General features: G+C 34.7%; 1 protein-coding gene across 1 annotated transcript in view; it reads right to left on the bottom strand.

Moving 5' to 3' along the window:
• The window catches only part of Mob2 (MOB kinase activator 2), a 327,875-nt gene extending 310,266 nt beyond the window's left edge, over positions 1-17,609 (bottom strand). Inside the window, exon 1 of the mRNA XM_089631629.1 lies at positions 17,273-17,609. Coding sequence (XP_089487755.1) covers positions 17,273-17,277 — 5 coding nt within the window. The 5' untranslated portion in view covers positions 17,278-17,609. The remainder of the gene's footprint in view (positions 1-17,272) is intronic.
• Positions 17,610-22,848: the final 5,239 nt, after the last annotated feature.

The raw sequence follows: 22,848 nt of genomic DNA, 5'->3' as shown, positions 1-22,848 counted from the left end.
ATGCACGTGTGTACCTATATTGGCGCACTTTTACAATCACAACGAAATGGCACGGCACCATTCGTCTCATTTTTAACTATTATTATTTAGTGTGTGCGAAAGAGCGAAGACGCTTTTCGACATCCTTGCTTATAACAGCTGTTGAACCCGAAAAGCAATGCCAATAACAGTGATGTAGTGTGGAAAATTTCAATATTTTTGTTTTTAATTGAAAAAAAATGCTACCGGACAGCAAAGTGCCCATAACATTTTTTACTCCAAATGTGCTAAGGAATAGCTGGTTAAAGTTTGTCGTGTTAGTGCCGATACACCCTGTATAATACATCCCTACAATGATCTATCTTAGTACTTACTATAGACTAGTCAAATAATTATCAATTTATGGCTAACAGATAGCATCCACCTGTTCGTCGATCACTAATAAAAAGCTAAATGTACAATGGATTTGATTGATGAACGTGATGTTAGAATGTACATATGTTATTATTCTTATTTATTTATATTTTGTGCAGGCAGATAATATACAGTACCATACTTACCTGGTAGGTCAGAGATTAACACTGTTTATTGTTTATTAGAGAACTTTAGATGCGGTTCGCACGCACAGGACATAATGGGACTTTCTGTTATTTATTTTAATAATATGTATTTATGTTCTTTAATGAGAGTGTTTAGGAAAGGAAAGGCAAATTTTATGCTGGGCGGTACTACATACAGTACAAAGATTTGATCAGATTCATCTTCCTAAATGTGATTCGTCCGTAGGTATAAAACAGTTTTCGAGTAATATAAATCCAATAAGAAATGTGTGATTAGGATGTATTATATGCAAAACAAGAATGCTACTACAGGCAGGTATATTTAATTTAAGGATATGACAGTTTAAAGAAAGCTCAAAGTTCTTAGTTTAGGCTTGAATTCTGTTGGACTTGTTATGCATCTTAGTTCCAAAGGGAGTATATATTCCAAGCCTTCGGCCCAGATGATCCGAAAGCGCGATCACCAAACTTAGTATTTGGCTTGCGCTTAGGTTCCATAAGTCTGCCTATAGCTGATGATGTTGCTGATCTAAGAGTTGACTGCCTCAGACCAGTGTTTTTCGGGAAGCATAGTTAATAGATGCAGCATACCAGTTGCACGAGTACTTTAAATAAAACGTTTCGTAAACTTTTTAATAAAAGTATGTTTATCTTAGTGACCAGCCAGGTAAGTATGTTTTTCTGTATCTGTTTGTAAATAATAACTATGTTTATCCGAACCATTCAATTATTATTATTACACCTGAGAGTACCTTTCTTTTATTGCTCATATAACTTAACTATACTTTATCTTATTGGATTAATATTACGTTTTCGAAACATTTCTTATTGAGCGACGAATCACATGGGGAAGATAAATTCTAATAAAATCCCCATACGGCCTTTAGTAAAGTTTGATTTTCGTTTCTAAACGAAAACACAGAGCATAAATAATTTAACACCAGAATTAAAAATAGCATCTCCAATAAAATGCAATGCGGAGTGATTGCAAAATTATGTCCTGTGTATATAAAATATGAAATGCAGGTAGATAAATAATATGTACGTTTTTGTGCAGCATCACGTGATAGATTTAGTTTTGTAATGTTATTGATTGATGAGCTGGTGGATATAAATCATCCAAATATTATTATTATTAACTTACGTTTTAAAGAAAATAAATGCACGTGGCTTAGGATCCTACTGCCAATAATCCATCAGTAAAATATTGAGGGAAAGAAAAATGTCGCTGTTTTCTACGTTCTTGGGTAATATTTACGAGCAAAACTTAAGAATAATCGTTAACACTGACCAAATTAATGTTTCCATTGTAAAATATATTTCAATAATTCTTTTTTACAACCAAAGAAACTTTAGACGATAAGAAAACAAGGATATTAACGATTCCATTTAATCGTTGGATTATTTCGACGCCGAATACATAACAAATAAAATACACCATTAGTAATTCGGTTTTTTGTGACTCTTCCGTAGAATCCAGAAACTCTCGGAGTGTATTTGACAAGTGCGAAGGCAAATTGACAAGGAAAACATCACCGCGTTTGCATAAATTAATTTTAAACCGTTCAGTTCAGGGTGAGCGCTGTTAAATTAGATAGTAGAATGTAAAGGAAACAGGAAATTGTGCGACTCGGCTGCCGGCGGAAGTGGCAACTTGGGCGCCATCTTCCCACTCACGGTATAGACCTGCCAATCATAACCCAGTGCGACTCATCTCAAACACGTGTTAAAACAGTACTTTACGTGTTTAAAAAACTTGTTGACGAGTCTCATCTTTCTTTTGTTGATGGAACTATACATACCCTTAATACCTGACGGGGGTAGGTTTTACCTAGACACAAGATTAATCAAGAAGACAGAGTGTAAATAATGGAAGAATCTAATTAACAACTGTTCCCGGTGTCATTTCGTACTGAGTACAAGGGGGCTTATTAGGTTCTGTTTCATTACTAGTCTTAATTTAAAATGGTCTCACGAAGTTGTAACGTAGCTTGCGTGTTTATAAAGTGAGGTGGTACGGTAGTACCTTCTAATAAGTTGTAACTGTTTCTACCTGTACGTTGTGTATATTTATATTACATTAGACATTTGCTTTATTTTTTGATAACTACCACCACCTGAAAAGGGATAGAATTGAGATATCTCCCGGCAGCAGAAAGTGGCTGAGTAATACTAAAGCCTAAAATCCAGAACACGGTGATACATTTACGTGCACCAAACTTGAGAAGATAACAATTTAAAAAAATTGGTACCAGTTTTTTATCATTTATCACACATCCTTCATCAATTTTTGTTGTTACTGAAACGTGTTCAATTTCGTTTATAAAGAAAAAAAACTAAAATACATAATAAAAATCCGTTAATGATACGGTTAAAAGGTCTGTCTAAAATTACAAATTAAATTACAAAATGCGATAAATAATTTCACGCTTTTTGAGGGACGCCATGTCTCATCAATCACGATTAGACCGATATCGGGCCATTGGAGTCTGCAAAGTAATAAAGATCATATTGGCGTGGGTTTAATTAGTTACATAGTGCAGGTCAGTGTTTAATAATGGCGGGCGAATGAGTCGTTTTACGGCTTAGCGACAACACTAATTGGACAGGTCGAGAATATCCAGTACTCATTACCTATCCAAAAAAACCTAACCTACGTAGCACAAGCATGGCGTAGCAACGCATAGGCAGTCGCCCGGGGCCCAGGAAAAATAGGGGCCCGCACCGTATTAACATTTCCGTGTTGCATATAAATTTTAAAAAAATGTATTTAAAATAATAAATTAGCTTTATAAATGCCACTTTTATCTTTTATACCTAATGCCGACCAGATTTCGCTACAACTGTAGCTTCACCAGGGCAGCATAAAACTCAACTAAAACCTAAAATCTACAAGTATCATGTGTTATAAATATATTATGCTTTTACAGTGGGTTACAAAAACATAACTTTTGGGTGTTCTAGAGAGCTAATATTACAAAAATGGCAATATTGAAGTTGTTGTAGCTGAAAATCTTAATTTATTTATTTTCGAAAATTCGATTATTTGTATGAAGATTTTCAGGAAATCTGTACGGCGCACGGCCAAACTGAAATGTCCTGAAAATCTTCATACAAAAAAATGGAATTTTCGAAAATAAATAAAAATTCGTTTTCAGCTACAACTTCAATAATGCCATTTTTTGTAATATTAGCACTCTAGTACTAATTTTTTTTTATTTAGTGTTAATCTAGGAATTCCTAGATGCGACTGAATCTTTTTCTATTTCAAATTTTCGTTGAAGAGTCGCTAATATTGTATTCAATGAGTAAATATTTCAATGTGAAGATTCACTCATTACGTTATTCCAAAAATATATATAAATATATATATATATATATGACGATACACTGCGATAGTATTATTTATTTGCAAACTAAACAGAACTTTTCAAGGGGCGGAGGGCTGAATTTCAAAGATTGCCAGGGCCCGGATATTTGTTGCTACGCCACTGAGCACTTATCATTACATGTCCGTACAACATATCGTATAACATACGACTCGAAGACTGCGGCAATATAAATCGGGCAGGATTTAATGAAAACAACGTTGCCCCAAAAATATAGATAGAACCTATTACAAAAGAAAGTAAGTGCCGGCTCAATAATTTAATCACAAAGGAAGTGCCCTCATCGTATTATCGCACACGTGCACCATCCGTGCCACATAGTGCACTTCCTATCACACCGCTTTACCAGTCGATGAGAGAGTCGTTCAAGTCATTGTCTCGAAAGGCTGACGAAATTGCTAGCGATATTGTCGGTAGTAGTAAGTACTGGAAAACTTTTGCAATGAACAGCTAATTACGAGTATAAAACCACGGAACTGTGACATTGACGTAGCGATCACAAAAAAACAATCGCTCTACTCTCTTGGCAAGATGTATCTTGCCGTGCATACAAAATCATCTATTCTCAAACGTAGAAAAGTGCAAAACCTCGACTTTCTACCGAGATGAAACTTATTTGGCTTTATTTGAATATTCCATTAACGCGGTATATATAAATAAATAAATGAGAGATCTTGGTATCATTTTGGATGAAAAACTAAACTTTGGTAGTCACATCTACCAAATTGTGATCAAAGGTATAAAACCACTAGGTTTCATATTAAGAACGACTAATAGCTTTAATTTCGTACAAGCCATAAAACTGTTATAAGTGCCTCTAGTCAGAAGCCTAATCGAGAATACAACTCGGTAGTTTGGTATCTCTCTTTCAAAATTCATATTAATAACATTGAGCGAATACAAAAAAATATATCTTTCATAAATTTTAAATTAAACATCCGGCTAGAATATATAAATTATTATCCTTTCCTATTCAATACTCTAAAAATTCATACATTAGAAGATATACGCAAAAGAAATGATTTAGCATTATTATTTAAAATACTTATCTCTAAATTAGACTGTTCCGAACTTATAAACTTACCCACAAGAACAAAACGACACAATACTATACTCTACCGCAGTATACATACATAAGCGCAACTACATAGCTAATAATTAGCTATGTAGCTAATAATTAGCTATGTAGCTAATAATTAGCTATGTAGTTGCGCTTATGTATGTATACTGCGGTAGAGTATAGTATTGTGTCGTTTTGTTCTTGTGGGTAAGTTTATAAGTTCGGAACAGTCTAATTTAGAGATAAGTATTTTAAATAATAATGCTAAATCATTTGAATTATTCTCCGATACAGCGGTTTCACACTCTGGAAATCAATACTTGGGTGATATTGACATGCTAACTTGGTAAATTTTGTGGATCATATTAAAAACCTATTTTAACCCTATTCTTGAACTTTTGGTTGTCTCTTTGGAAACCTATCTGTTCACAGTATTTTTTTGTTTACTGTATTTTTATTTCATGTGTGTGTTTTTTTTATCTATTGTAATTGTATTTGCACTATTTTTTCTCATGTTCTAAATTATTCATCATGCCAAAATTGAACCAAATTTACGTAAAATGAATAGAAATAAATTTAAAAAAATGATAATGCTTATGCCTAGAATATCGCGCAGTTGTTACTTGGATTATTTTTAGTTCTTGTTCTAAAGCGGAGATATGCAAACCTACATCGAATTACTTTAAAACCAATCACAAAACGTTACTTAGATATTCTAAGTGTGTTTTGATTACCATATGTAGATAGGCATGATTACCGCACATACAATTATTTTAGATATGCGCAATATTACTAGAGCATGCCACTCTACTGACAGATAACGATATGATACAAGCTAAAAACATCGTTGGAAAACCCAATTTATTAGGAATATTTGAATTGGAATTGTTGTTTTTTTACAATCGGACTTGGCTAGGTTAACCTATTAAAACATTGATATTTGAATTATATAAACACAGCACAAATATTTTAATCCCACAAGCCATAACACGCATGTCACTAATTTAAAAAGCTTAAGCTAAAGGGCAGAGTTCAAAGTATTCTCTGTCAACTGAAGGGGGAAGATCCCACATCCTGTCACGTGCGATGAAGGAAACAGGAACAAGCAATATTCTGTCGAAGGGAAATGCCATCTTGCCCCGTATTGGGTTAATTCAGGTGTTCGCATTCATGCGAACAGTGAACTAGTAACAGGTAGATGAATTATATACTCTACTAACTACATTATATATTAATAGAGTATTGTTCTTGTAGATAATTATTGCACTGATCTCAGATAAACTCATTTAATGAATGTACTACCTATTCCGTTATGAATAGCAATTCTGTCTGCATCTACTACAAGTTACGTAAGTAAAGTAATTTATAGAACTTTAGTTTTACCACTGAACAGAACAAAGAATATATTTATCATAGACCTTACGATGTAAAAATTTGCCCATAAACTGTAAAAAAATATGTTATTTTTGAAAGATGCGACACTAATCGGATAGTGAGGCGCTGTTGGTAGGCAATGGGTTAAATATAGCGTGTTAGTTTTATCATTTTGTGAAACCGTTTTTATCTCCAACAGAGACTAATAAAGGAATATTCCATTGAGATTCATAATTTATTTGCAAGCGCACGTAGGAAAACCGCAATGTAAATTATTATACACAAAACTTGATCTTGAAGAGAAGGGAAAAAAGCGAAAAACAACAATAGAAAATGGCAATAATAATTATTGCAAATTGTATAGCTCATTGACATCTTAGGCCATTTTGCATCAGATGTGAACTACGTGCCTCGGAGCATTATAATTCACGCTAATGAAAAAGTAGCATCAACATATCAAAGCAAATACACTAACAGGTGATAACAAGTCGGTACAAACGGTACACAGTCATTGGCATAATGAAATTATCAATACTATAATGATGCTATCGTCATGTCTCTACTGTTCAAGCGAACATTATCAGTCACATAGCATGACACATTTTTTAAGGTTTCTTTAATACACTCTATATTTCCGGAAGGTTTAACAATAATACTTATGCAACAACAGAACGCGTACCGAATCAGTTGACCTTGAAGCTTTCGGAATCGATATATCCGGTTTGCTAGTTTTTAGCAACCTCCCACTTCTACTGAAACACCTTTTCAGCAGCTACCCACAGTCAGTGCACACGCAGAGGTTTGATTACTTTTGCAAAACTTTCGGCTCAGGAGAAACCTTTAATCGAGTTACTAAACAAGTAAATAGACAAATGTCATTTCGGACGAAAAGATAGATCGGATTCAAATAAAAAATAAACCATGTTAAAAAGTTATTTTGTGTCAAAGAAATTAAAAAAAATTAACACGAAAATTTTTCTATTTGTAAAAATATGCATTTTTTAGTAACGCAGACAAACTTATTCTCGTTAAAATTTACTTATGTACAAAAACACACCTTTTCAATTGTATTCTAAATATAACTGAAAGAAATAATTGAATCAGATTCTGTATCTAGTAAATAATACATATAAAAGTAAAGTGCAATTACAAATTATAACCAATCAGATCATACCTTTATTCGATTACATTGCTGATCTACAAATAAACCTATCTGAACCACGTAATTAGTAAATGAGAATTTTAAGACTGCAAGTAAGGTACAGATAATGAGCAATTTCATGTAGACGAAACTCCTAATATAACTTAATTTGGCAGTGGACATTAAGGATAGATTGTTTCGGAGAATTTGAATAATTAATCAAATTTCAACGTTCATTTTCAGGTTCTTTAGAAGTCCCATTCAAGTTCTGCTATTATATCATTATAGGCTAGTTGCTTGAAAAAAAATTGTATTTCCGCATTTTCGAAGTTAGGATTGGTAAAACTAACCAACACTTCATCAAACCCGTTATTGTAATTTCATTAGCGAAAATAAAGTATTTTTCGGCTGGAGAAACTTTTTTTTTATATTCGGCGGATTGAAAAAAAATCTATCTTCTATTTGTTCAAGAAGATTGTCTGTAGCAAACACCGGGCGGGCGGCGTGGATTTGATACTTATACAAAGTGGTATTCGTGACTGACGAATGTTTGCAAACTTAACCTTCAAAATAAGATGTAAATTACTGCCTACATCAGATTTAAAAAAAAAATCAATAAAGCCTGGGATCGCCGGGCACGTCAGCTACTAATTAGATAAAATTCAACTTTAACGCATGACGAAGCAAAAGAGTAAACAGTTTTACACACCCCTGGTAAATTTTAAACAGATTTTGGATAACCCTGATTTTGACGGGACGCATTGGTTATGGCATGGCATTTTTTACTATAAATCAATCAATCTGTCAATAGCCTAAATATATTGAAAAACTTTCACTTCATTCACGTAAATGTATATATATTTACAACTTCAATACGAAGTATTACGAGGGTAAGCAAAAATTTATATTGGTGTGTACATTTTTTTTTCTTTTAATAACGGAAATTTTACTTCAAATTTAGGCCATACATGGGCACACTTCTTTTCTGTTGTCAACATCTAACAAAAAATAATACTAATTCTAATGCTAATTGCTCAGTTTTGTGTGAAATAAAATAAGTACGCAAAAAAACTGAATAAACGTAGGTACTTATAAAAAAAAGGTTCAAGGTAAATGGCCCGAGGATATCATAGTGTCATGAAAAGGCTACTATCTATAGTGGAGTTTTATCGTCATCTTAAAGTTATTATGTGATTAGTTGAATCATTTTATTGGCTATTAAGTGGTGTTACAGTCCCATATATTAGTAAACGGGAAAATGCTGATCATGTAGTTACCTGCAGAAACACGTGACCGTCTCCTCAACATCCAGCGGGAGAGCGAATCCTCGGGAGGGGGGCCCCACGGTGGTGTAGCGCACGTGGATCGCCCGCGACGAGGCGCCCCGCCCGAACATGCCCGAGGGCCACATGGGGCCCGGGCGCCACCAGCCCCCCGGCTGCCGCCCGCCCACCCCACTCGCACAAGGGCAAAGTCCAATACCAAAGAGCCGAGAACGAAACACTGCGTCGAACAAACAAACTAGCAACCAAACCTTTCAATCTGTCATTGCTAAAGCCATGCATTCGCTTGATTCACTGCACTGGTAAAACATCGGGGAGGTTTGACGTTGTACCGGGTCTAGGCACGACATCTGGGGGAACGGGTTTAGCGAACGTAGCACAGCACTGCAGTGATTTTTTTAACGGACACTATCTTTTGTATGATAAATTTTATTTTTTAACACACCAAATGTCACGTGCTTCCCACACTTTTTAAAACATAAAAAAACTTTATTTTTGATTCGATAAAATAAAACTATTGTGTATGCTATCACAGCGCGTATAGAATTGTATGCTTTCCGAACAAAATAATATATTACAATTTATATTGAAACCTAAACAAATTAACTTTTACTATTCTCAAAGTAACAATAGATAATAACACAGGTACAACGGGCACGCGCGTTCTCGTCGTGTGTGTTAAGATAATGGTAGAATACGGTGTTACATACAATGTTTATACAACAGTGTTCACGTGACATACGATTTTTTTCCATTTACGCAAGTGTGTTACTTTCAAGGTATTTCATATAGAACAAGCCGACACTTTCCATTAATTTAATAATGAATTAACGAAGAGAACACCTTGGTGAGATTCATTTACCGAAATTTTACGCAAATAACATCACTGGCGGTTCGCGACGAGATTAAAATCGAGAACAATCAACAAAGGCGATAAAGACTGTTTGGTTTAATTCAATAAGGTTTTAAAAATGTTGTACATAAGACATATAACATACATTTTTACTAGGTTCGAATAGAAGGCGAGGGCGACTTACAAGTGGTTGTATTATGTATAATTTCATCTAATTGGTATTTATAGCGAACTTTTTGGTTATCGTGTTGTTTATCAGCATTATTTATTACCCAATGGTATTATCACACGCAAAATTAGGTTTTATGTTTAAATTAATTACTCTATATTGTATGAACTGTCTTAGATAATTTGGAGAATCATTTTCGCAGATGTACCTAATATGTAAAAAAATGAAAACTATCCAATGAGGAAAAACATCCGTTGAATACCTTGATTTATATTTTTATTGAAAAGTTTCGCGTGCCGTCATTGAATACACCGAACCTAAACAGCCGAAAAATAACGTTAATTCAACGTGTTCCGTGAGGCATAAACCTTTTGTGAAATCGTTGTCCATTGTGAAAAGCGTAGCAAGTGGCAACAACTACTATGCATTATAAATGTGCATACATCATAACACGCGGATATAATACCTGTGTTGCTATATATTATATGTAAAACCAATTACAACCACACATATGATATAAAATCACAATGATTTCACATTAATTCCGAATAATGAGTCACTGGAAAAATTTTATTTTATTGCCGGTCGCTGATTTATAAAAAAATAGCTGGATTTATAAATAAAATTGCAGGTTGAGTGAACGCGCCAAGTAATGATATTTATTTCATAGAAGAATGCAAGATAATTTACACAGTTATATTTTAGATAATTAAGATGAACGGAAGTTACAAAGACAGCGTGGAATGAAAATGGATATCCATCGAGAAATTGCACGTAACGTAACTAACTTCGCGGAGAGACCAGACTGACAGACGGATACAGGGAAGATAAGAGCCGTGATAGAATCAGATAAGAATGAATGCCAACGCGACTATCCACCAATAAGTAGATAGTTAAAACAATGCTACGCTACAAATGCGCAAGCGCGCGCTGAAAAGATAACGTATCGTACGAATAATAATTCTTAATTCCACCTGTAAACACAAAGTTACAACACCGGCTGCACGAGTTGGTCACAAAACGTATCACCATCACACCTCACACCTCACACACGGCACAGCGATACGGAACGACTGTTCGAGCTTGCCCGACTAGGTGAGGTGGTGTTACCCTACTTACTTACTAGATGTAGACACAATAATATGCAATAATATCTGCCAATAATAAAAGAGTGCAGGTTCCTTCCTTGCCGCGGGAGAAGAAATAATAACACCTGCATCTCCTAGATCTTCCAATTGAAGTCACGGTGATGTCAGAACATCGTGCGGACACGGCCTACGCTATTATAATGCATTGCGCAATGCAAATTGCAAACAAGTAGCTGTTACTAGTTATTTTTTTCCTATTGAACTATAGAAAATGTGGAGTAAACAATATGGGGTCGTGTATTAATTTTTTTACAGTTAACTCAACGTTTAAAAGCTCCATAACTCATCATGGAAATGATGTTTCGAGCTAAAAACACTTGCGTTGACCTAGAAATTTATTTTTTTTAAAAGCGCAAATATTTTCTGATTAATAGTTAAAATAGTCTAAAAAAGTCTACAGCAGCTGATTTGAGTTTAAGGTCAATAAGCAGGCAGCTTATGAATTATTTAATGAAACCATTAACTGAACAAGTTTATTATTTTTTACAGTGACAGATATCTGCAAAGTTAAAATTAAATCATAATTGCATTCTATTGTTGAAATCACAGTTTCACAAATTCAGATTATATCGAATTCACATTAGGTATCACGATATGTATTTGGATCCGGAAATTAAACCTGTTCTCGAACGATAGTGAATCTGAATGGAATTATCCCACACAAGCATTCGCCAAATCAGTGAGTGGTAAAGAATAAAAATAATAAATAATCTCCAAGAACCTATAAAACCTGGGCAATTTCGCCAAAATTTGTACATGTTTTCAACATTTTTATACTTTCCATTTCATTACTTTTACGTTTTATTTATTAATTTTCCACCAATACCAGATTACTATAAGTCGGGATTTTTTTTCAGTGGAATTCCAAATTCTGGGACTAACTACCATAAAATATGTACCTACTCCTCATTGTCCAGAATACTAATGAAGGGTAATAATATGGATTATTCAGTGGACATCTTCGTTGCTGGGATACAGGTTGGGTATATAAAAAGGTTTGATAATAATATAAAAGTACATCATTTTATAAACCATCCCTACGCAAAGTAGATAAATAAAAATAAATAAATGTGGTCACGGAATGGAACTTAAGATTTTTTTACCAGAAAAGTTTAACTTAATTTTTTTAAATGTTGGACCAATTAATGTAAAATACGTGTAATTAAAAAAAAACATATCACGCAAACTATTTAATAAGACACCAAAAAAATAATCTTATATCCCTCAAATTAAATACGAAATCAGACTCTGTTTAATTGAATGTGAAAATTTTATATGGTAAAAACACACTGATCTAAACAATTACTTAAATATATACATACAGGTTCGATTGCTGTATGTAACTGACTAAATAAAATAAATTAATAAATTTGCACGTTGAAAAAACTATCAAAATGTTGGGACATTACAAAAACGCAATTTACAAACTTTGTGCGATACTTCCCACCTACTACTTACCTAGTTGTAGATGTAGTGTGGTGTGGTACCCATAATTAATGTTTTCGCAATTATATTAAATTTGTCGGAAATCCTTTGACATCGACGAGAGGAGGAAATAATAAATAAATTAACTTTGGAATACAAACAAATTTACAAACTTGAATATCATAACGTAGCCTCAGAGTCGTTAGGAATGAAATATCTGATCTGAAGACATAAAAGCATCAAAGTATTGCTTTAGTTAGGTTAGATTTATTATCACGACAAATAAGGCCATATAAATCACAAAATGACCGGATCCATGTTGTTAAGGTGTGCGACGTTTCAAACAGATACATAAAATTCAAGGCTGCGGTCGCTAGAGGGCAGAAGGCCCTCAATATAATTATTGTGTCTTATTATTTTCCCAAGAAGATTTTATTACGCCTCTCATCCGCATTTAATTATTATTACCGACACGAAAGTATCCATTAAATTATCATGGCCGAACCGCAGCGGCGTACCGTGACTTTTCTTCGGACTTCCGGATTTTCCAGAACAGAAAATTTTTAGTAACTTTTGGTCGAAAACATATCTCTACGGATTCTAACTTTTTGCATAAAATTTTGATGATTAATCTGCTAAAAATGTTACTTTACAGGAGGACTCGTTTGTTCGTTCGCCAAAAATTATGAAAAAAAAAATTAACTTTTAAAATATTCAATACATGAATATCAGTTCTGAACATATTTAATGGATATTTAATTAATAAATAACAAAAAAACTTCAATGAACGCTCAGAAAATAAACATTTTTTAAGGTAACTTGTTGATAAAAAAATAATCTTGCCCTGTAAATTAGTCGTTTATAATTTTAATTTACGTCCATCTTTTTTAATCATTTTTATTTTATATTTCATCATATTTATAAAGTAAATAGTGCAAATTAAATTTTATTTTTATTGCTATTAAACTCGCATATAATTTCGAAAGCTGCCAATAAAATCAATAATTTTTCAGTTTGGTTTGGTTTTGGCTTCGTGCACAAATTTAAGTTTTGTATGAAAATGGTACGGCAGCCAAAGGTACCTCTTAACAAACGGATTGCAATCATTAGAGCTCAGGCGTCAGATGGGAATGCTGTATTTGTTCTACCGATATTTCAATAGAAAATCCTCCGAGGAACTAGAGTCAACGATTCCTTCGTCACCGGTGCAGTCAGGAAACGCACCAAACGTTTGTACACAGTTGATATTTATCACGTGAGAACGGGTCGTTTCTACGACTCGTTATAGTAGAGTTCGACAGCTCGGCTGTGGATCGATTTGCCGGCCTTTGTGATTTCTCCCTCCTACAAAGTGAGTCTCTTCAAGAACCGGGTTCACTCTTTCCTTAAAAAAATATCTGCAAATCCTGCAAAAATATCTTCCACACAGCATTCCCAAAATTGACATGGTAAAAATAATTTCCCTCAGGGCCTAGTGTATGGAGTTAATGTAAAAAATATATTAAGTGAGATGGGCAATACGTCATTATTGTAATTAAATGTAATATTCAAATAATTAAATTTAAAATATATATACAGGGTGTATCGGCACGTACCCGACAAACTTTAACCAGCTATTACTTAGCAAATTTGGAGTAAAAAATGTTGTGGGCACTTTGCTGTCCGGTAACATTTTTTTTTTAATAAAAAAAATTTCATTCATATTTTCACCACATGTCACCACTGTTTTATCCTTTTTCAAAGTTTGAAAACCCATCCGGCAATATTTTATTCGAGTTTCATTGAATAATGTACGTACGTACCTACATTGGCGCGCTTTTACAATCACAACGAAATGGTATGGCACCATTCGTCTCATTTTTAACTATTATTATTTAGTGTGTATGAAAGAGCGAAGATGCTTTTTGACACACTTGCTAATAACAGCTGTTGAACACGAGAAACAATGCCAATGACAGTGACGGAGTGTGGATTTTTTTATCATTTTTTGTTTTTAATTGAAAAAAAATGTTACCGGACAGCAAAGTGCCCATAACATTTTTTACTCCAAATGTGCTAAGGAAAAGCTGGTTAAAGTTTGTCGGGTACGTGCCGATACACCCTGTATATATATATTGAAATAATATGTGTATAGTGTACTCGCGCACGTTCCTGGTGCAAGAGTCCTTCCCTTCCCCTCTTATGAATGCCAATAGTCTCACTGGCTCCAAACGGTTGGGATTATTGCGACTCTTGTGCGGTATTCACATATTTTTTTTAATGGGCCCTTTATGTTGAACTACATATCGTTGGCCCTTGGCCCGTGGGCCTAGACACAAAAAAGCGAATCTAAAAAATTGTTTTATTTAGGAAAATTATATATAATAAAAATTGAAGCACATGGGCGCGCCTCTGCTGAACTGAAAATATCAACACCCTGAAATATTTTCTTACCTTACCTTATTGTAATAGCTATTCTACTATACAAAAATTTGGCGTGGGTTGAAAGCGGTTTGTCTCCATTCAATTTCTGTTGTCCCCTTTTACATCTAGAAAATACTAATAAGAGTTTAGGTTTATTGAAAAAATATTAACTTCCCTTGCATTTGAATTCTTGTATGCTATTTATGTTAGAAGCAATAACTTAGTGTGATACAATAGAAAAATTTGAAAACATTATTTTAATATTTTATTAATAATACAAGAGGTATTGTCACGTGACTCGTTAATGTACGCAACCCTTAAATTGGTGCCCCCGTCGTAAGACCGACGCAGCATTAAAATAATTTAAAACGTTAAAACAACAACTCGTGGCCAAACGGAGCGAACGAAAATTATAAATAAACCGATATCTCAGAAAAACGGTGAGTCGCGAGGTGAGAGACGGAAAACCGTTATGAGAAAAAATATGTTTGTCTCGCAGTGCGCGCCAATCGACCGGTAAGGGTTAAAGAGGTTAAAACCAAAAACATAGCTGCAATCTTTTTTCAGTCTCATAAAAACACATTATAACTTCCACAAAATAAAAATAATAAAAATATTATAACTAATGCTCCAAAGTTTATTTTGTGATTTATTTATAGTATGACCTACGTAGTGGTGTATGTTAATATAGGTACATCTTTTAACGTAATAATATGAGATTTTTGATTGATATAATTCTTTAAAAATGGTAAAAAAAACCGCCACATCCGAACCAGCGATACGTTAACACTCGAAAAAATGAAGTCACCCGGAAAATAGCAAAATACCATCGGCGGTATGCAAATAAGCACTGGAGAAGTGGAAACGCGAAGTCCGCGGAGTGGCGAGGAAAGTGGTAGGGGAAGTGGTCAGGAGAGGGGGGGAAGAACTTCAAATCCGCTGAAGCCTTCCTCGACCAATGGGGGGGGAGGGGGGAGTTGCAGCACACCTGAACGCAAAATCACCAACACTACAAGAAATATTACTTGATTTACCGCTAATCAAATACATGTGATGGAGCCCTAGCATTTAATATTAGTTTTTGTACAACTCTGCTTACTTGGTGCCCAAGTGCAAGATATTAGCAAAATCTACCTAAGGTGGGTAGGGTACGCTTTAGGTCTACCAAAGGGGTACGTACCAAAGGGGGGGTTATTAGGGTGGTATAAAAGTGTTTTTCAGTTCGAACAACTTAGTGCCCGAACGCACTACCCGAGGGGATTTTAAATGATCAAAATAAAACGTAAATAATATATTTAAAATTGTAATCATTAATATCAAGTTCCTAGATAAGTACTTAATGGTGTTGGAATGCCTCTATTATTTATACCGATCTAATGCAAAAAAATAGCGAAATGAATTCAATTCGATGGCGACAGTTTTTGTTGTTTTGTACTGTATTTCGGTTCATAAATAAGGAAACGTTTTACTATGTTCAGTCACAACTAAAAAAATATACATAACATTTTTTTTAACCCAACACAAACGATGAAATAATATTGTGCCTTTTTTACAAAAAAAAATCTAAATGTAATCATAAAATAGGTCATAATCCATTAAAAAATAATATGTAACAGCGTATAATAAAGCAGAAAGAGCGCCAAAACAAATTTTCACAGAAAAAATTTAGACATTTGATATTGGGTAAGAACCGATTTATCATAAGTGAAGTACCCACAGTAGAAAACGATGTAAATAAGAACTAACGCAAGAAAAGATTTGGAATGGTATTTTTTTACTACTGTATTAATAAATAGTTCTCCTTCCCTAAATTCACGACTTTTTCCTCTCATAGTAAAACGAAAATTGAGAATTTGTTAAGGTATTATTTTTAATCTGATCTATGGGCTTTGTGGTTTCTGTTATTGTTGTAATTATTCTAACGAACAACTTTCAGATTTAAATTTACAATAAAATTAATAGCCACTCGTTACCTTACCTACTACATAATAATTACGTAGGTTCCTAAACAGTTCGTTAGAAATTATTTAAATATGGTATGGTACCTTATCATGGAAGTGCCTACAATTATAATCAGGAAAAAATTTATCAAAAAAAAACATTTTACAAAAAACCCAGCTAAAATAATTATGATAGGTTTGGTCAAATGGTGATTAAAATCAAACGAGAATTTTAATATGGCCAAAAAACTTATCAAGAAACCTGTTTTCAGTCTTTTATAAAAAAGGTCAGAAAAAATCAATAAAAATCACCATGGCAACGATATAATAATACCCCACTAAACTTGATTTATGCAGGTTCCGTATAAGCTAAAGGAAATTTTGATATTTTATCATTATTCCGTATTTCAGGTGCATTTTTAAGTTAGATAAAATAATCATCAGGTATTTCGTAATCAATTGTAAATAGCTACCACTAAAATATGCATTTGACGCTGCATTACTAGCGTTTGTAATATAAAATACATTATGAAACATGCATTACGTACCCCATAAACCAGTCGACAGTATCCCTTAAGTATTCTGGTAAGCGCTCCAGCTTGACGAAAATTTATATATCGCCTTATCTCGCGAAAATAGTCCGGGAAATCAATTCCCAGGATCACCTGCTGTAACTGTCAATAATAATTCACAGGCTTGCGTCAAAATCAAATTGCACTTCACTCAAATCGACCAAATTACGGTAAATCTGTAAACACGTGTACTCAATAAATTAATTTAACGTCAACGCAATTGAAGAACGCGGAGACGAATTCATAAATAATTTGTTTTTCATGATAAATTCAACGCTGTGCATCGCCATTCAAAGGCTAGCAGCTGAGCGAAAAATCGCCATCTTGTTTATACAGTTTTTCTTGGATATTTGAAAATGCTGGCGGAGAAATGTATTTATTCTACGGCCATGTAAATATAGTTGGGCTGAGTACCGACTCGTTAAGCAGAACGGGGTCAGTTGTTCTTTTTACTCTTCACTAGAATTGGTTTGGTTTTTCATATTTTTTGGTATACGTTAGTCTCCTCCAAAAGTATTTTATTCCTGTAAAGGCATTGAATTCACAAAAATTGTATTTTAAGTAAATAAGTTTGCTTTCAAAAAGTTTCAAGTTCATTTTATAAAATGTACCACGTCCAAAAGAATATTGTGGGCTTCACATACTAAAATAACATAATGATATATTATTATTATTTTTATTGTATTATTCAATAAAGAATCCAACTTTCACATGAAAATTGGATCAAACAAGTAAAATTAAAGATTTTAATTCCTAGGAATACGGTATCAAACCGACAACTCCTAAATTATTTTTATACATATATGTGACGCATATTTGGGGGCGGTACATGGAGCGTTTTTGTGAAACTCAAACCGTTGGGTTGGATATCTCCAAAGCCTTTGACAGAGTCTGGCATCGGGCGCTTATCGGGAAGTTACCATCGTATGGGATCCACCCAACCCTGCATAGTTGGATTGCGGACTTTCTGAGGGGAAGAACAATTCAAACCGTGGTTGACGGCTCTTCTTCCTCACCGCACCAAATCAATGCGGGGGTGCCACAAGGATCTGTGCTCTCTCCGACGCTGTTTTTATTGCACATCAACGATCTCGTTAAATGTGCACCAATTCACTGCTACGCTGATGACAGCACCGTTCACGAGGGTTATCTTTTTGACAGGCCCCCTTCCACCTATGATGTCCGAACAGCTCGGGAAGTTTTGAAGCAAAAAATTGACCACCACCTCGAGATGGTTCGTGCCTGGGGTAAGGCCAACTTGGTCAGTTTCAACGTCACAAAAACCCAAGCGTGTCTGATTTCGGCAAAGAGGGAGATCAATGACTGTCTGGTGCAATTTGATGGGAGCACTTTCCCCAATAAAGACTCCATTGAAATGCTTGGAGTTACTATATCAGACCGGCTCAAGTATCGGGGATCCATAGAAGCCCGAGTAAATCAGGCCTCCAGAAAGTTGGGCGTCTTGTACAGGGCTAGGAGATTCTTCAACAGTGACCAGCTGCTGACCCTGTACAAGTCTCAAGTCCGCCCAACTATTGAATTTGGGAGCCATCTTTGGGCTGGTGCCCCAAAATACTTAATAAACCCGCTTGAATCTGTGCAAAGGAGAGCGATCCGTCTGATTGACAATCCGTTGTTAACAGACCGATTGCCTTCTCTAATGCATAGACGCAATGTAGGCATGCTGTGTCTGTTCTACAGGTATTTCAATGGAGCCTGCTCCAAGGAGCTAGCAGCATTGATTCCTGATGCACCGGTGCACGTGCGCAAAACTCGACGGACACGAGCTGAACACCCGTTCACGGTTGACGTTGGCTTCATGAGAACGGGCCGTTTTTACGACTCGTTTTTGTGTAATTCGGCTCGTATGTGGAACGAGCTACCGGCATCTGTTTTTACTCCCTCCTATAATCCGAGCCTCTTCAAGGCCCGCATTAACATATCCCTTCCTACAGCCCCTACCTTATTCCGCCTCACAACGCCGCCCAACCGGGTGGTGACATAGTTCCCCTGTCTGTACACTGCACAGGCAGGGACGCTCTTGTGAGGTGTCACATAAAAAATAAAAAATAAATTAATTAAGAAACTAAGCCTAACGGGTCGAACGGGTCGGTAAGCCAAACCAACAAAAACCAAGTGCTGTAAGACCCTGCGCGGAAAAATTCCAGACTGAACTGCGCTGCAGAGCATTACCTTACTATAAGTAAGTTAAGGATTTGTTGAAAATTAACTTCATGACGTTAATTAGTATTAAACCCTCGAACAAATTGAATTTAATCGACTACTGTGAACATTGTTATAGTAAATTAGTATAGGTTAAGTATTTGTATTTTTTTTAAATAGATGACTGCCTTCTTTTGTGTACCGAAGTGCCTACAATAATAATTTTAATGAAATAATTTCGTTACTCTACGATGATTGATTTCCAAGTAATTTATTTGACATTTTAAAAGGAAGTTTTTTTTGAATACCTGAATGAGTAAAACCTCAAATTGTAATATTTAATTATTGAAGACAATATTAACGATTCCTAAACGAAAATTTGAAACAGAAAAATCAGAAAAAGAACCCAGGGTTCGAGTCCTACATGTAACCTACATGATGTTATTGTATCTTTTTCTGTTTCAAATTTTCGTTTAGGAAATGCTAATATTGTCTTCAATAATTAGAAGTTTATCTTAATGATACTTTTAAATTTTGTATTTTACTTTTGAAAATACATAACTTTGAAGCATATAAGCTTACTGAATATACCTTGTCTACAACTACTTGAATTATCTACAAACATTTTTTTTTAATCCTACTGTGCATGAGTGTGAACTTTTCGAGTTTGTTTTACGAAGAGCATTAGTGCGAATGGCATTGAAGCCGAATCTAGGATGCGGGGAAATTGCCTGGCATGACAAGTTGTGCGTAATGAACTCTTATAATTTTATTTATGTCTTATTAATGCACTTTTAAGTTTTGGCTTATGATTTTTTTTTGAGTGTTTGATAAGACAAGGAATTCGATACGTCGTTAAAAAAATTAAGTAGGTTTTGACATTTTTCATACATCTCCCCCCTCACCCAAATGCTTCAAATTGTTCTCGAATAGCTCTATCCAGGGCTTTTTAGATTCACGTACGTAACATATTTAACTAAGTTTTTATTTCTTTACTTATCATGACTTTATATCACTTTTTAAAGGTGTGTTGAATTGTGATTTTGACGAGTTTTCCATTCACCATTTTCGCAACACTCAAACGATAACCAAAGATAAAAAGTGGGTGTGTCAAGCCTACGCAAGACAGAAGTGAAACTTCTTTTGTTAAACCGTATGAACCACAATCAATTACGTATTTCACTCGTATTACACTCACGACGCAGTATACTAACCAAGCAGCTGATGCTTGGCGTGGCGCAGTTCGCTGGTGTCTGAGAGAGAGGAAAGAAGAGAAGAGAGAGAACGTTCATGAGCGGCTCCCCCACCTCAACAAGCGCATATGGTGAGAGAGGGACAGTGAACGGTGAGCGGTGGTGGGGGTACCCGCATTTTCGTGTCGATCCTGACTCGGTTTTACTCCGTCCCCGAATTACGCGCCTAAAGAAGTTTCACTTCAATATAATATATTTTTAAAAATAATGTACAATGTACAGAAATAGAATCCCACACAAGATCGCGTAGTGCGCTCTAGCGAACGGATATTTTATCAGAGGGAGATAGTTTTAATTTTTTTTTCTGTAAATTATTACATATTATCAAAATAAATAAATTAATTAAATAAATGTAATACAATTATCATAATATACGGATTAGATAATAATTTTAATCCAACACAATAACGCAAAGCGCGCTCTAGCGGAGTAATGTTTTATCACAGTGAGATAAGTGTTTTTATTATTTTGCAATATTTTTTTCTTTTAAAAAATGTTCTGACCTACTAAAAAATAAGATATTGAATGAAAAAGGCGTTAAAAACAAAAAAATAATGTGCGATGGCCGAGAATCGAACTCGGATCAACTGCTTGGAAGGCAACTATGCTGACCATTACACCACCAACGCCAGTTGTCGGGATGAGCTAAGAAGCATTTATATGTTACTTCAAAACTTTGAAAATTATTACATATTATCAAAATAAATAAATTAATTAAATAAATGTAATACAATTTTCATAATATACGGATTAGATAATAATTTTAATCCAACACAATAACGCAAAGCGCGCTCTAGCGGAGTAATGTTTTATCACAGTGAGATAAGTGTTTTTATTATTTTGCAATATTATTTTCTTTTAAAAAATGTTCTGACCTACTAAAAAATAAGATATTGAATGAAAAAGGCGTTAAAAACAAAAAAATAATGTGCGATGGCCGAGAATCGAACTCGGATCAACTGCTTGGAAGGCAACTATGCTGACCATTACACCACCAACGCCAGTTGTCGGGATGAGCTAAGAAGCATTTATATGTTACTTCAAAACTTTGACTAGATCAAATGAACTTTAATCGGTGGTGGGGGTACCCGCATTTTCGTTTCGATCGTGACTCGGTTTTACTCCGTCCCCGGAAATTCATTACGCGCCTAAAGAAGTTTCACTTCAAAAGCATCGGCGCAGCACTGCGCCCAGCACGTGAGTTGTTTATTTATGCCTATGTTTATGCCCAACACTATTGCTCTCGCCGGATATCTCTGGTCGCCACAGAGTGGTATATCTATGGTCGCCACTGTCAGTTTTTATACCATTTTTGTCAATTTTTGTGTAACTCGCTTGTGGTTTCCATTGATTGTAATATCCTTTTTATCAAAATGTTCCGACTACCATTGGGAGAAAGAGTTGACCCGGCGGAAGAAAAACGCAAAGTGAGGGAAAATACAATCCAGAACTTCCTGACCTTTGCCATGCTCGTAGGCGCTATCAAGATAGGTAAGACTTTTAGGTTAATCGATTTGTTTGACAAACAACGCTTTGCCTTCAATTTTGTCATAGATTCTCAACTCCACCTCCTCCGACGTAAATTGCTTAATTATTTTCGTAACCGCCGCAATTTTAGTCACAGATGATAGAAATTACACTTTGTTTTAAAAATTACTATAAATACACAAAATATGTTATTACGTTGAGTTAATTAAGTAATTTATGCGTATTTAGATTGAAACGAAACTTGCCAAAATTGTCCTGTGAAAAGTGTCATTCCATTCAAAAGAAAATCCAAAATAGCAGCAAAGGGATTGTTTTACAAGGTGAATTTAGAACTTTGAATGAATATAAATGTAATTTATGCGTATTTAGATTGAAACGAAACTTGCCAAAATTGTCCTGTGAAAAGTGTCATTCCATTCAAAAGAAAATCCAAAATAGCAGCAAAGGGATTGTTTTACAAGGTGAATTTAGAACTTTGAATGAATATAAATGTAATTGAATGCATCTTTTACCATCTGTCCCGGCGTAAATCTTTGTTTCTTGTAGAAATGAAGTTGAAGCGAAGTATAATTTCCATAATCTGTGCCTATTAAAAATGCGGCAGTTAGGGAAATATTTACTTTAAATAGTTGGCTTTTAAGTAGTCTT

Source organism: Hesperophylax consimilis, chromosome 5 (genome assembly GCF_061612785.1).
Source record: "Hesperophylax consimilis isolate HC1 chromosome 5, BYU_Hcon_1.0, whole genome shotgun sequence".
Lineage (NCBI taxonomy): Eukaryota > Metazoa > Arthropoda > Insecta > Trichoptera > Limnephilidae > Hesperophylax > Hesperophylax consimilis.
Note: the sequence above shows the minus strand (reverse complement) of the source record. Positions and strands in the feature narration are given on the sequence as shown.